General features: G+C 39.3%; 1 protein-coding gene across 3 annotated transcripts in view; it reads left to right on the top strand.

Moving 5' to 3' along the window:
- PPP4R2 (protein phosphatase 4 regulatory subunit 2) overlaps window positions 1-11,904 on the top strand; it is a 33,132-nt gene extending 21,228 nt beyond the window's left edge. For all 3 annotated transcript variants that reach the window (XM_033141210.1, XM_033141208.1, XM_033141209.1), the window contains 7 exons: window positions 265-435; window positions 4,040-4,133; window positions 5,232-5,269; window positions 6,011-6,085; window positions 7,010-7,153; window positions 7,757-8,031; window positions 9,453-11,904. In XM_033141210.1, coding sequence (XP_032997101.1) covers window positions 265-435; window positions 4,040-4,133; window positions 5,232-5,269; window positions 6,011-6,085; window positions 7,010-7,153; window positions 7,757-8,031; window positions 9,453-9,769 — 1,114 coding nt within the window. In that variant the 3' untranslated portion in view covers window positions 9,770-11,904. The remainder of the gene's footprint in view (window positions 1-264; window positions 436-4,039; window positions 4,134-5,231; window positions 5,270-6,010; window positions 6,086-7,009; window positions 7,154-7,756; window positions 8,032-9,452) is intronic.
- Window positions 11,905-13,319: the final 1,415 nt, after the last annotated feature.

Here is a 13,319-nt window from a genome sequence, read left to right as displayed (position 1 = left end):
GCTTGGAAGGCAGCTACACTCACCACTATACCCAGGTTCAGATCTAACAATCCATACTTTAGAAGCTAGCCCTACCTACACAGGATTGAATAAATGGCTCAGATACCTGGTCATGTGATTTTCTCTCTCTCTGTTTGACTTGTTTCGCCTGCAGGTATTTTTAAAGCTAACTGCTGTGCATGCTTTATTGCTTTAATATAAATATGGTTAGCATGTGGTTTTTTTGTGTGCTGTTAAGCAAGCTGTGTGTGTTTCTTTTTTTAGGATCCAGTGGTCGCAGTTCAAAGGCTATTTTATTTTCAAATTGGAGAAAGTGATGGATGACTTCAGAACTTCTGCTCCTGAGCCAAGAGGCCCTCCTAACCCCAACGTGGAGTATATTCCCTTTGAGGAAATGAAAGAACGTATTCTGAAAATAGTCACTGGCTTTAATGGGTATGCAATCTTAGATCAAACCTCACTTGTTGTTCAGACCGCATGATTTATTATCAAATTTAGACATTCTGTTTCTGTCTTTCATATTGTAGTAATTTTCTGCCATATGTTGAGCAATATGAATAATTTCTATAAATAAATGTTTCTTGGCAAAGTTCAAACCATTGTGGTAAGCTTTCTGAATTGTCCTCATGCAAAAATCACTTGCTTACATTCCTTCATATCAGGCTCTTCAAAGGTTGCGCTTCCTAATTTGCATGATAGCTTTTAAATAACTTACTAGATGACTAAGTTCCATGTGAACCTGCAGTGAGGACAGAATAGGAATCTGAGCTACTAATTCTTCTAGTTAGTATTGCAGGTCAGAAAGCTATGTGTTCTTTTCTACTACAGCTCAAACTATGAACCTAGCTTCTCAAAACCAAAGCACAGCTTCTGATTGGCTGCAGGAAGCTCCTGCAGTCAATGAGAAGCCATGGAAGCTGCGCTGGATGTTTGGCTTCCGAAAATCGTTCGAAAACCGGAACATTCACTTCCGGATTTCGATTGTTTGGGAGCCGATTTGTTTGGAAGCCAAGGCATTTGAGATCTGAGGTACGACTGTATCTTGGAGCCAGAGTTGTTGTCTCTGTACCATTCATTTGCAGCAATATATTAAGCATCTCCTTGAACAGTATTTGTTTGCTTGAGGCGGTCAGATGTTTGTGGCAGTTGAAGCCAAGTTAAAACTGAGCTCCTCGACCTATTCTCTGATTTAGAAATCCTACATCAGTGTTAAATTTATTCCACCACACTAGCATTGAATTCTGTCCACCAAGAACACCCATCATATCCAATTAACATTGCAGCTTCCTGACTCAGCAAATTCAAATACCAAAATATTTTATTGTAAATTCTAATTGGGATCCCACTGGTTTAGCTCAGTACTGGAATTATTATCTGCCCTTATTTAATAGAATAATGGATCTTAAGGCATCCTATAATGCGCAAACTCATAAATGCATGAGCATTTTATTGTTCAAAATTGGACCGTCTTGCCATAAGACATGAAACAGTGGTTAAGAAAAACTCGTATTATTTTCTAAAGTATTCTTTGATCTTGAAATTCAGAAATTTTAACCAGCAGAGGGAATAAAATTCTATAAAACATAGCCTAGAAGAATTATAAAATTCAGAGCATTTGGAACTGTCTGCAGCTAACTATGTAGGATTTAAAATAAATATTATAGGGCTAAGTTTTTCAAGTTTTTTCATGAAAGGTACTGACATTCCTTTTGCAATCCTTCCAGAAATCTAAACCCATAAAAAATAATATTTACATTATGATTTTGGGAGTTGTACTGTGCCGCATACCTTAATAATTGGACACAAGTTATTCAGTTCTTCTACATTTGAGATTTATATGGAGAGAGAGAGAAACATGTTTTGAGTGATTTGGTGTGGTTAGAGATGTGAAGGCCTGGAAAAAAAACCTGGAAAAATTAGGGGGGGGGCGACGGTTTTTTTCCTGAAGCCTTTTTTGTTTTTCCCGAAAAATTGGAAAAAATATTATGGAATGTTTTATTTTAACATGATGAATAAAATATTTTAAGATAAGGGGTTCAAATATTTTATAAATCATTTCTAAAAAAATATGTATGGTATCAGATTATTCTAATTTCAACATAAAAGAAAAAGGTTTCAGTTTTGTTTTTGCATGTGTGTGGTATGCATTGGTTCTGTTCCTCTTCACTAGGCCTCAAAGCACTGGAATTTCTGTTTCCCCCCGAAAAAATTTCTGGAAAATATGAAGCTTGGGAAAAAACCGGTTGGGGGGGGGGGCGCGGAAATTTTCGGCAAAATTGAAAAAAAATGCTACATTAGCACTTCTTTTTTCTTTTCCAGATTGAAAGTTATTCTGTTACTTTAGAAACAAAATATAACTATGGACAATTTTAATGGGCATAAAATTATCACAACTAGTGTATCCAAACAATTATTACAAACAGAATTTACTTTTAAAATAATATTTATTTGTATTTGTAACAAATGGAGCAACAATCTCCTGAACTGTTTACTAGTTTATGTGGAACAAAAAAACCCTCCACAAAACAATTTTTAAAACTCCAGAAGTAACAATTATTCATATTTCCTCTCCACAGTATTTAAAAAAACATTCTCATAAAAAGAACTGAATAAGGAAGTTGGACTAAGTTTCAATGAATGGGCATGAAATTTAATCAGAATCATTTTCTGAGCTGTAATTAAATATATACTTTCAGGCCCTTTTTGTTGCTCTATATTTTCTTCCAGTGCTTTGTGGCCTAGCGAAGAGGAACAGAACCAATGCATACCACACACATGCAAAAACAAAACTGAAACCTTTTTCTTTTCTGGTGACAACAGCACCTGCTAAAGGAAGAATTGTATCTTGTTCTTGCATTGGAGAGTTCAGTTTGTGACCTAGGACTTGCTTGTCCTCACAGAAATTAGAATAATCGGATAGCATACATATTTTTTAGAGATGATATATAAAATATTTGAACCCCTTATCTTAAAATATTTTATTCATCATGTTAAAATAAAACATTCCATAATCTATTTTTTCAATTTTCCAATTTTTCAGAAAAAAACAAAAAAAACTTCAGGAAAAAAGGGGGGAAACCGTTTCCCCCCTATTTTTGGGGGGTTTTTTCCAGGCCCTCACAACTCTAATTAACACCACTTGCAATATTAGAAAATTGCAAAGATTTTTGGATCCAGTGATTCTGCCCTGTGTAGAATCATTCTCTTCAGGGTCTCATAATTTGAGAATTGTGTTGGCACTAGTATATAAACCTTTGTCATGTTCTTTTTTTAACCTGGCTTCATCCAGCTCTCATTACATATTATTGCTGACCTTTTAAAAATGTTAATCACAAAGTAGAAAGGGGGGGGATTCAATTCCCGTTTGCCTCATAGAGCAAGTTTTTTTGGCGTTTTATGTGGTGGGGTTATTAGGCTTAGATATCTTTGCACATGTTTTTCAAAAACAAACAAACAAACCAAATACCTGTGTGGTGGAGGAGCTTGTTTGAAACCAGTAGTCCGTCCTTTGTATCGTTCTTTATGGTACCATCTGTGTCTTGAAGATTACACTGTTAGTTTATTATTATTTATTTGGTTTAAAAACAAAAACAAACAAAAAAACCTAATGAAAACTCTGGGCTGCTTTTCACATTTATTTAGTGTGAGGTGTATATCAGATTTTTAGGCCTTACCAACTAAGATTTTGAACAATCTTTCAGAAGAAACAGGTGATGAGGACGTTATCTAATTTATGATGGAGGCACCAAAATAATGCTTACTGGTACATAACTCCTGATCATGTGAACCTTTTCTGATTACCTTGAGCATCCTGAGGAATTCTGAAGTGAATTCATTGACCAGCAAATGAGTTTGTGATGCTACAGTGCCATCTATTGTCCATAAAGCCTAGCACACTCCTAGAGGTACTAAATGGGAATGTATTGAATTCTTAACCACTCAGATAAGTGCAAAGTGATATACAGTGGACAAAATTATCAAGGTTGTTCCTTCTCCATTAATTCAAAATAAAATTTAACTTGTTTGTATTTTGTTCTAGTATCCCCTTTACTATTCAGCGACTCTGTGAACTGCTGACAGATCCAAGGAGGAATTACACAGGAACAGACAAATTTCTCAGAGGAGTAGAAAAGGTAATGTCTTATGGCCAAAATTGCAGTTGTACCATTTAACAAATATCCTCAGGATGGTTGTGTTATGGTCAACAGTAATTTTACCCCAATGAGTGGTTGTCTTTAGCCATTTTTTAGAGTTCGGCATTATTTGCCTTCTACTATTTATGTTAGATGGTTCATTCATGTTAAATATTCTGATGTACAAAGTGGTATGGAGGAGGTAGCATGTGACTCCTAGGAGCAAGCCAGCAAAAAATTATAACACTTCATTAGCAAAAGCAAGATCTTCCCTGGAGTGTCAGGCCTAATGAGCACAGCAACTCATCTCCAGCAGGTCTTGCCCCCATGAAGCAGTTGCTCAGTCTGAAGGTTCCCACCTCCCCACAGTTGCCTGTCCCCTCCTCTCCAGGGTTTCCCCCAAGCAATATGAGACTGTGCCCGCGTGCAGCTATCTTCTCTGCCCTCTTCATGCCTCTCCTGGTTCTGGGAGACCAGCAGGAAAGGGAGCTTGTCGCAGCAGGAGACACCCTCACCTCTGCCTCTTGACCTCCTCCTCCTCCTGTTTCAGCTTCTGATTCTGATCCTGGACTCCTCTCTACCACAGACTGTTCCCACTCACTAAGCCCTGTTACTTCCTCAGTTTCTGACACCTCCTCCCAGTCTTCTCCCTCTTTGTCATCCCACCACCAGTCCCCTGTCTCTGAGCCTTCTTCACTTGGGGTTTCCCCAGACTTTCTCTTCCCTGGGTGGGCCAGAACCACCAACTTTCTGGTTAGTAACGAGGCACACTGACCCATTGTGCCAGTAGTGTGGGGTGGAAGATTAATGTTGCTTACTCGTTTGAAGAAACTATCCAGATTTTTGTCTGCAAGTTTCTAATTTGAACAGACTTCATGGTTTGTAAATTCTGTTTGACTTTCCAATATTACTGAAGAGTTTTTCTCAATAGACTTTATTTAAAAGATGCTGTTCCTGACCTCACATGGGGCTCTCGTGTTCATTTCTGGAAGAAGTGTATGTTGCAAAAGGCACGATCACTCCATAGGAAGGATGAAAGCCAGAAATACTTTTCCTTTGTCTAAAAATCCTGGCCTCTTGTCTTTTTTTGTCTTACAGAATGTCATGGTTGTCAGTTGTGTATATCCATCTTCAGAGTAAGTGTGACCTTGTTTTCCGTAGTTTGACTATGCACTGCATAAAGAAGTGCTTTCTTTTTATCTTCCCTGAATTTTCCAGCAGTCAGTCCATGAGTTCTAGTGTTATGAGATGGGGAGAAAACCTTTTCTCGACTTTCTCCATGTGTGCCATGCACGATTTTATAAACTACTGTATCATGTTGCCTCTTACTCACCTTTTCTAAAAAAGACCCAAAAGTCCCAAACACTGCAATCTTTCTTCATAGGGGAGTCACTCTACCCTTTTCTGAACCTTCTCCGACTCCACAATGTTCTTCTTTGGGGGCGGGGCAGGGTTGGAGGTGAGGCAACCAGAACTTTACACAGTATTCCAAATATGGTCTCACCATAGATTTGTATAATGGTATTATGATACTGGCAGTTTTGTTTTCATTGCAAATGGACGACTTGCCACATGGAGCTGCTTGCATGTTTGCATGTGTCTCATCTTTTGTCTTGTGGAGGGGAGCATTTTCAGGCCCAAAACTGATCCCAAAGCATATAACTTGGAGAGGACAGACATTCAAAATGTAAAAATGCTGGTTGGCAAATAATTACACCATTTTGATATGTGTGTGTTAACATAAGAAATGAAGAATACTTGAGAGAGTTCTGAAACTCTGGAGGTCTTTTTTTTCTTTTTCTTTTTAAACAATCACCTTGGTTAGAAGCATTCCACAAGCAGTTCGCAAGACTTAACAACACTTTCATTTCTTGTAGGAAAAACAATTCCAATAGTTTAAACAGGATGAATGGTGTGATGTTTCCTGGAAACTCGCCGAGCTATTCTGAGAGGTAAGAGAAAGTGCTTAAGGAAAACAAGTACTCTGAAAAATAAAATCTTCTGATCTTTTTGATCTGTCCTTTATCCTGTAATGCCAAGGTAACCTCTGTGAAGGACCAGGTTTATTCATTGCAAGGGCTATTGGTGTCCCTGGGAAAATTAACCCTTTCTGGCAAGATGCCTTTCTAGGCCTATTCCTTTTACAGCTTATTTGGATTCTCTTAGATTGAAAGAAATGTAAAACTCCAAAAATTGGTTTGACATGTTGAAAAAATGATCAAAATATAAATGCAATTAGACAAGATGAGTCAGGGAGAAAATTTTCAGATTTCGGAATAAGAATATAAAAGTTAAAAGAATGGGAAGTGGCTTCCTCTATCAATACAGTAATACCTCCGCAAACGTCCGACCCGTCGAGCGTCCATTTTTGCGAACCCAGAAGTACCGGAACGGGTTACTTCTGGGTTTGCCGCATGCGCAGAAGCACAAACCGCTCTGCATGCATGCAGAGAGCGGCGCTTTGTCAGCTGAGCGTCCCTTTTGCCAAGTGTCCGGGGCTCCAGAACGGACCCCGGACTCAAAACAAGGTACCACTGTAGTATGTTTGGCACTCCAAACATTTCCTAAAACATTTCCATTGTTTCCTGAAATTAAGAGATCCATGCTGCAATCTAGACTCGCTCATTAGGTGGAAGTCCCATGCAATGCAATGGAACTTACTTCTGAGTAGCTGTACTTAAGATTATGGTTTTAGATTCTCCCTGCTTCATTACGTGATCATATTCAAAACAGTCCAAATACAAGCATGTAGCTATCTTCCTGTCAAAAACAGTATGAAGCAAAATAACCCCCTTTTCTTGAACCACAGATCCAACATGTCTTGGGATTCAGTAGCAATTTGTTTACTAAGATGTAAAGATTTCCTGTTTTTGCAGATCCAATATAAATGGTCCTGGAACACCCCGACCCATCAATCGACCAAATGTTTCTTTGTCACCTCCAATGACAACAAACGGTTTACCAGACAGCCCAGAAAATAAAGAGTCAGGTCTCCCACAAGCAGAAGAGAAAATTAGCAGGTTTGTAAGAGGAGTTTTTGGTTGGTTTTTGTGTTTCCCATAGACAGGCTTGTAACTTTCAATCCACCTTCCATCAGTCAGGTTGTATGTTTGCTTTCTTTTGAGCTCTTGACATGTTTGTGCTCTGAACTGGATATTTCTATGTACTCTGTATACACGCCAAAATTTCTTGTGGACATGGGCTATCTCTAAAATTGAACCTGTTCCGTAAATCACTAGATCAGAACAGTAGGATGCTATTTATAAATAATGTACTCCAGAGTGACCCAATTTTTACCATGAACATAAGTACGGCTACTAGATTACGTCTGAGGGTAGTGAGGAAATTTATAAAGTGTTAACTGAAGAACTAATAACCTTAACTATTGAGATCCACGTTTCCTAGCGGAGTTTTATTGGTAGATAGTCCTGTCATAGAACTATGCAGATGGGACACCACAATCTTGCTTTCATCCTTTATAAATTGTAATAAACACACATTTGAACAGAGTAGCAGATATTGAAACGACCCAAGGAGACTAGTACTGTAAAAGCCACATGCCTCTGCCTGCCTGTTGATATGAGATATGAAGATTTTTGTCCACATCAATTCTTGTCTTTCAGTGAAACGTCGGCATCTGAACCCGAAAGGGTCCAAAGCAGTTCTGTAAAAAATAAACACCCTGAAGAAGATCCGACCGAAGTTGAGGGGCGCGAGGTAAAAAGACTTAAATTTGACAAAGAGGAGGAAGCTGAAGGGACCTCCAACCAAAGTGGCTCCAGCGAAGTTTGCTCAGCGATGGTAGAAGAGACCGAGACACCCTCTTCATCTCAAGAGAAAGAGAAAGAAACTGTTTGTGAGAGGCAGCATTGTAAAGAAGAGGAGGAAGAGGAGGAAGGTATATCGCTCATTGACTATCACTATTTTGTATAGGGAAGTTTCTTTGTACTTAGGAACATGGCTTGAATTCAGCTTTTAAATTCTGCATCTGTTAGAAACTCCATCACTCTTAACATTTGAAGATGCTTAACATTGAATTAAATACTTAACTGTGGGGAAGAAGTGAAGGAATGAGAGGATCTTAATGTTGGTCTTGTTGCTAGGCTACTGTACATATGTTATGTGTGGTAGTGGAGAAACCAGTATTCATACAGACTGCCCCTTAAACTCTGTGCAGAATCTGTTGCATTCAGTAACTTATCCAAAATTACAGGTAGCTCAGCTCATGCCAGGACACAAATTTGAAGGTATGTTTGTAGAGTAGGTTTGGGAATATGTGCCTCCAATAGTATTCCCACAAACTTTGAGTTTACCCAGGTATGGTCTGCTACTTGGTCACCCTGATGGAGATTTTCCCCTTCTTGGCCTTAAGGACAAGGAGGATGTTATGTCACAGTGGAGTTGCAACAGATTAATTCTTGCCTCTCCTTTCCTCTGTTGGGTAGGTTCAGAACTGACCCTGCCATTAGGCCAGGTGAAGTGAACCACCTCAGTTGACAAGCTGCTATTAAATCATAGCAAATTGTCTAGAATTCCCTTTATTACAGTTCTGTCACTGAGGGGCAGTGCAGAATTTGCTTGCTCAGGCTACAAGATACCACAACCCATCTCTGGGTGACTCAGTGTGTGTATGTGTGCTGCAGGAAACTCACAATTTATGCGGGGGTTATGTTCTGAGGCACCACATGTTTTAAGTGAAATTGCATGCAGTTGTACCTTGTTTTGCGGCCGGGATCTGTTCTGGAGCCCTGGCCGCTAGCCGAAAAGGACGCAGGGCAAAGCGTTTGCGCACACGCGTGGAGCGGCTTGCGCTTCTGCGCATGCGCGAAGTGTGATTTAGTGCTTCTGCGCATGCATGAGAGGCAAACCGGGAAGTAACCCGTTTCGGTACTTCCGGGTTTGCCGCGGACGTTCGCAGGCATAGACTGCCAGACAAGGCGGACATTTGCGGAGGTATTACTGTATATTTGAAACACCAGTGAAAAAGCTTGCAAACACCCTGTTCTGCCCCCACCCTGTTCTGCCCCTTTTTGTGATGTTTCTGGGTCACTTCTGGGTTCGGCCCAATGCTCGCGGTCGCACGCATATCAGACATACCTAAAATGATCGCTGTGCTAATTGGTTCCTTTACAGCAGACATTATGACAATGGATGCATATGCATGGATAGGGAGGAGAGAATTTTATTGTGTGTGTACTGCACGCATTCACTACTTTGGTGAAGGAAAATAAAGAAATATTCCTGGGTATAATAACTACATATCACTTGGGTTGAACTTGAACTATCAATACTTAACGCTAAATTCTAACCCTATTCCAGAATCCCTCATGACGCCCAGAGAGATTATTCCGGAAAGAAAAGATCAAGATAAAGACAATAATACATCCTTAACTGTGAAAGAAGACGTTTCTGAGGAGAATAATCAAATGGAGGAATCTGACGAGACTCAAGCAGAGAAGGACTTGCCTTCTGAAGACAGTGAAAGCAGTGGGTCTGTCAGTAGCAGAGCTAGCTGCAGTGAAACAGAAGAATTGGGCTTGTATGCCAGTGAAACTCCTGAAATGGCGGCAGAGACCCCTATGGAAAACAGCGACGAGGCCACAGAAGCTGCAGAAGAACCTATGGAACAGGATTAATAATTTAAATACACTTAGAGGCAGTATTTTCCATAAGGCTCTGGTTTTACACTGTATAAATAATTTTATGTAATAAAAGTGGACCTTTAGTTTTACAACAAAAGCAGGCTGTAAATTGAACTTGTCAATGAGTTAAATCCTGAAGAGCTGTATTAATTAAGAACTGTGAAATACCAGCTCCTTTCAGGTCCTGCTTTACCGCTGAAATTTCGGTATGGTCAAATCAGTGGTCTGTGTATAGTTTTTTTATTTAGAATTAAAAGTTTTTAAACTGGAAGGTAATTATAATTTTGACAACTTTTTGGAGATTACCATGCTTAGCTATCTGTACGCAAGGAAGCTTTTGTCCCACCTGTCTCTTCTCCCCGTCCCCCCCTCCAAGTAATAATAATGCTATAGCAATTATTTTTCCTCTTTTTTGGTTACAGTTTCAACATTCAACATGTGAATTGTAGGCTTCTTTTTGGTTTTCAGGTTTTCATTTGACTGCATTGTGTACTTTAAAAAAAGCTACACACCTGACACACAATACTTGAAAACATGTTAATCTAAAGAGAACCTATTATTGCACTCTTAAGGTGTATGATGTTTTTTTGTTTTGTTTTTTAAATGGAAATAATTGAGCTCATTTCACAGAAGGCAACATTTTCACCTCTGAATAAACCAAATAAAATTTGGCCCGCCTGGTATCCTGAAGATCCGAAAGCCGTTGAAAGTACCAGGTTTAAATACATTCCAACAGAACTGCTCTAGCAAAACACTTGCGTACATTTCTGAGGTGCCTGAATGAAAAGTTTTAATTCTGATAAAAATGTGTTGAGGACAGCCTTCAGTTTCAGCTTTCTGTAGGGGGAATGCTTGCAAGCCTGAGGAAGACAGTGTCTCTGAACTGGAGCATTTCCGGCCTTTCTCAGATAGCTTTTTCAAAGTAGGCAGATCAGACTGGTATAAGAGACTGCAACATTTTCAAGACTATTCCCCTAGTTATGTACCTGAGGTGAACGGCTGACTAGCATTTGTAGGCATACATAGGAACTACCATAATTTGTACATCATTTTGAAAGTGCACTAAATATTTTTAAACATGTTACTTTGACAGCCAGTGTTAACCCTTTCTTTTCCAAAGCCAGCTCAAAGCACAATGACTGCTTTAAATTCTTCATATTGTCTCCCCGCTCCCCGCCCTGGCACCAAACGTGTAAAAACACTCAAGATGCAACCTCCAGTCTCATTTACTGGCTGCCAAATTTATACCTGTTTCTTCAACTGTACCTTTTTGATATTTAGAATTTTTAAATTTCTGTAAAGTAGATTTTTGTAGATTGTAAAGAGTGCTCACTGCCATTGTGAAACGGTATATAATTGTATAATTTGTGTGTAAACTGAATGCTTGGGCTTTCAATACAGTATTCATATAAAGCAATAAATATTAATGTTATAAAATGTTTGAGTACATTTTAATCAAAATATAAAAGGAACCCCCCTTTTTGGAGGTGAAGTCACGTACCGTGGAGTACAAAAATAACCATCAAAAATGCATGCTAACAATTCTTGTACTTCCACGGTGTGCTTCCTTTTGGAGAAGGGTGGGACTGAATTCTGTTTGTATTCCAGAATAATTTGGCTGAGCTTGCATATGTATACGGTGGTAATAAACTGTGCTGTCTTGTCAGGTTCAGACAAGGGGATGCTTATGAAAAAAGTTCAGTTGCTGTTCTGTATACAAAGGAAAAATCAGTTATTCTCCATTTCCTCTTCTGCAGAGGGTTGGGTGTGTGTAATAAGCATTAAGTAGCACTAAAACCAAACTTAGAAATTAGAATTTCTTTCCAAAAGTCCAAGGCTATAAAACATTTTTCTCCCCTCACCTTCCCTTTTTTGCTCTTTTTTTCCTTCAGGGATATTTTGCCAATGAGAACAAATTTTACGTTTTAGAGATTTCTGATTTTTTCTTTAGATGTTTGTTTGTGAAAATATTGTTAATAAACCTATTCTTTAAGCACCTGTGCTCCTTTGACATTGTTATTTTTAACAGAACCCACTGATGCCAGATTTCAACTGTCTTGTAAATAATGAATTTATAAATGTACTAATGCAATGGCAGCAGGAGCTTGGAAAATAAATTCTTAACAGCGCAGTGTTGTAAATGTCTACTGAGAAGTAAATCCCGTTGACTCAAATGAGACTTTCCCCCTTCTAAGATGGCAGCCTGAATTGAGTCCACCAGTATTAGAAGACAGAGCTAATTTCAATCAGCCTGCCTTTGAAAGTACAGTTGAGATTTGGTTTAGAAGGCACAATTTAGTTGCTGACTCCATAAAAACTAGTTGGCACCCGGGAGCTTGCATTCGTTGTCAGTGGTTAGTCTCTTGATTTCTGTTGCTATGGCTTATTTTTGGGATGGTGGTTGGAGTCCATGAGTTCTGCTGCCCAGGCAATCCCCATTCTCTTATTTGCAGAAAGAAGAATTTGGAAAGTGTAGCGCAGCGTTCCCTGAAGCACTTCCTCCTACAAGAGAATAGATTGCCAGGGCATCAACACTGGCTATTCACAAAGATGGCACCTTGTTATTGAGCATTTCCATTCAAACCAGGGGCACTGGCTTCCAAGTAAATGTGTTTAGATCTGGAACAAGTCAGACCCCTAATTGCAATGCTTATTGTTGGGGTGTGGCTGTGTTCTGTGCAACTTAAATTAATCACAATGAGTTACTATGGAATGTAGCCAAGCCACAAACGCTATTGCCCTATTAAAATGCAATGACTCTGCCCGGCAGTAGACAGCTATGTAAACTGCTTTACACATAATTCATAATTTGTGTGGAAAGGAAAAAAGAAAGCTGTGATCTCTGCAATTGGGAACAAATCACAACATATCCAGGCTGAGATATTTCTCTGTGGTGTTCTTGACTACCACCTTATATAGGAATGCTTGAGGACGCATCCTGACTTTTGGTGGGTCGCATCCAAAGACTTTGCTTGTGTAACAGAACTTCCTCTCTCCCCTTACAGCCTCAAAACCTGCTCCAGAGTTGGTGGACCCTCTAGAACAGGTTTTTTTTGGGGGGGGGTTGTCGAGGTAGAAGCAGTCCCATTACACAAGTAGAAGTTGTTGGCTTACAGATAAAAGATCTCAAAGTAGCTGTCTTAATACAAAGGAATTTCAGAAATAGACTGGAAAGAGAAGTGGCTGAATTGCAACTAATCACCAAACTTAAAACCATTGAGAAACCTGGTCTGAACAAAGACATTGGATTCTTATCTCATTATACATGACAAAGCTATCTTTAGCCATCTCACCCCTTGCCTTTCCCTGTAAGACCAATTGCAGTCGTTAACAGTCATCAACAGCTTTTCCACACCTATCAGCTGATCACCCATTCCCACCACCCATCTGAGTACCGTAATACCCCTCCCCACTCCCTCACTGTATTTAAGGGTTTGGTGACTTCTGTCTCAGTGTATCTGAAGAAGTATGCATGCACATGAAAACTCATACCAAGAACAAACTTGGTCTTTAAGGTGCTACTGGAAGGAATTTTTAATTTGTT

This window comes from Lacerta agilis, chromosome 2, assembly GCF_009819535.1.
Source record: "Lacerta agilis isolate rLacAgi1 chromosome 2, rLacAgi1.pri, whole genome shotgun sequence".
NCBI lineage: Eukaryota > Metazoa > Chordata > Lepidosauria > Squamata > Lacertidae > Lacerta > Lacerta agilis.
This window is presented reverse-complemented; position numbering and strand designations above follow the sequence as displayed.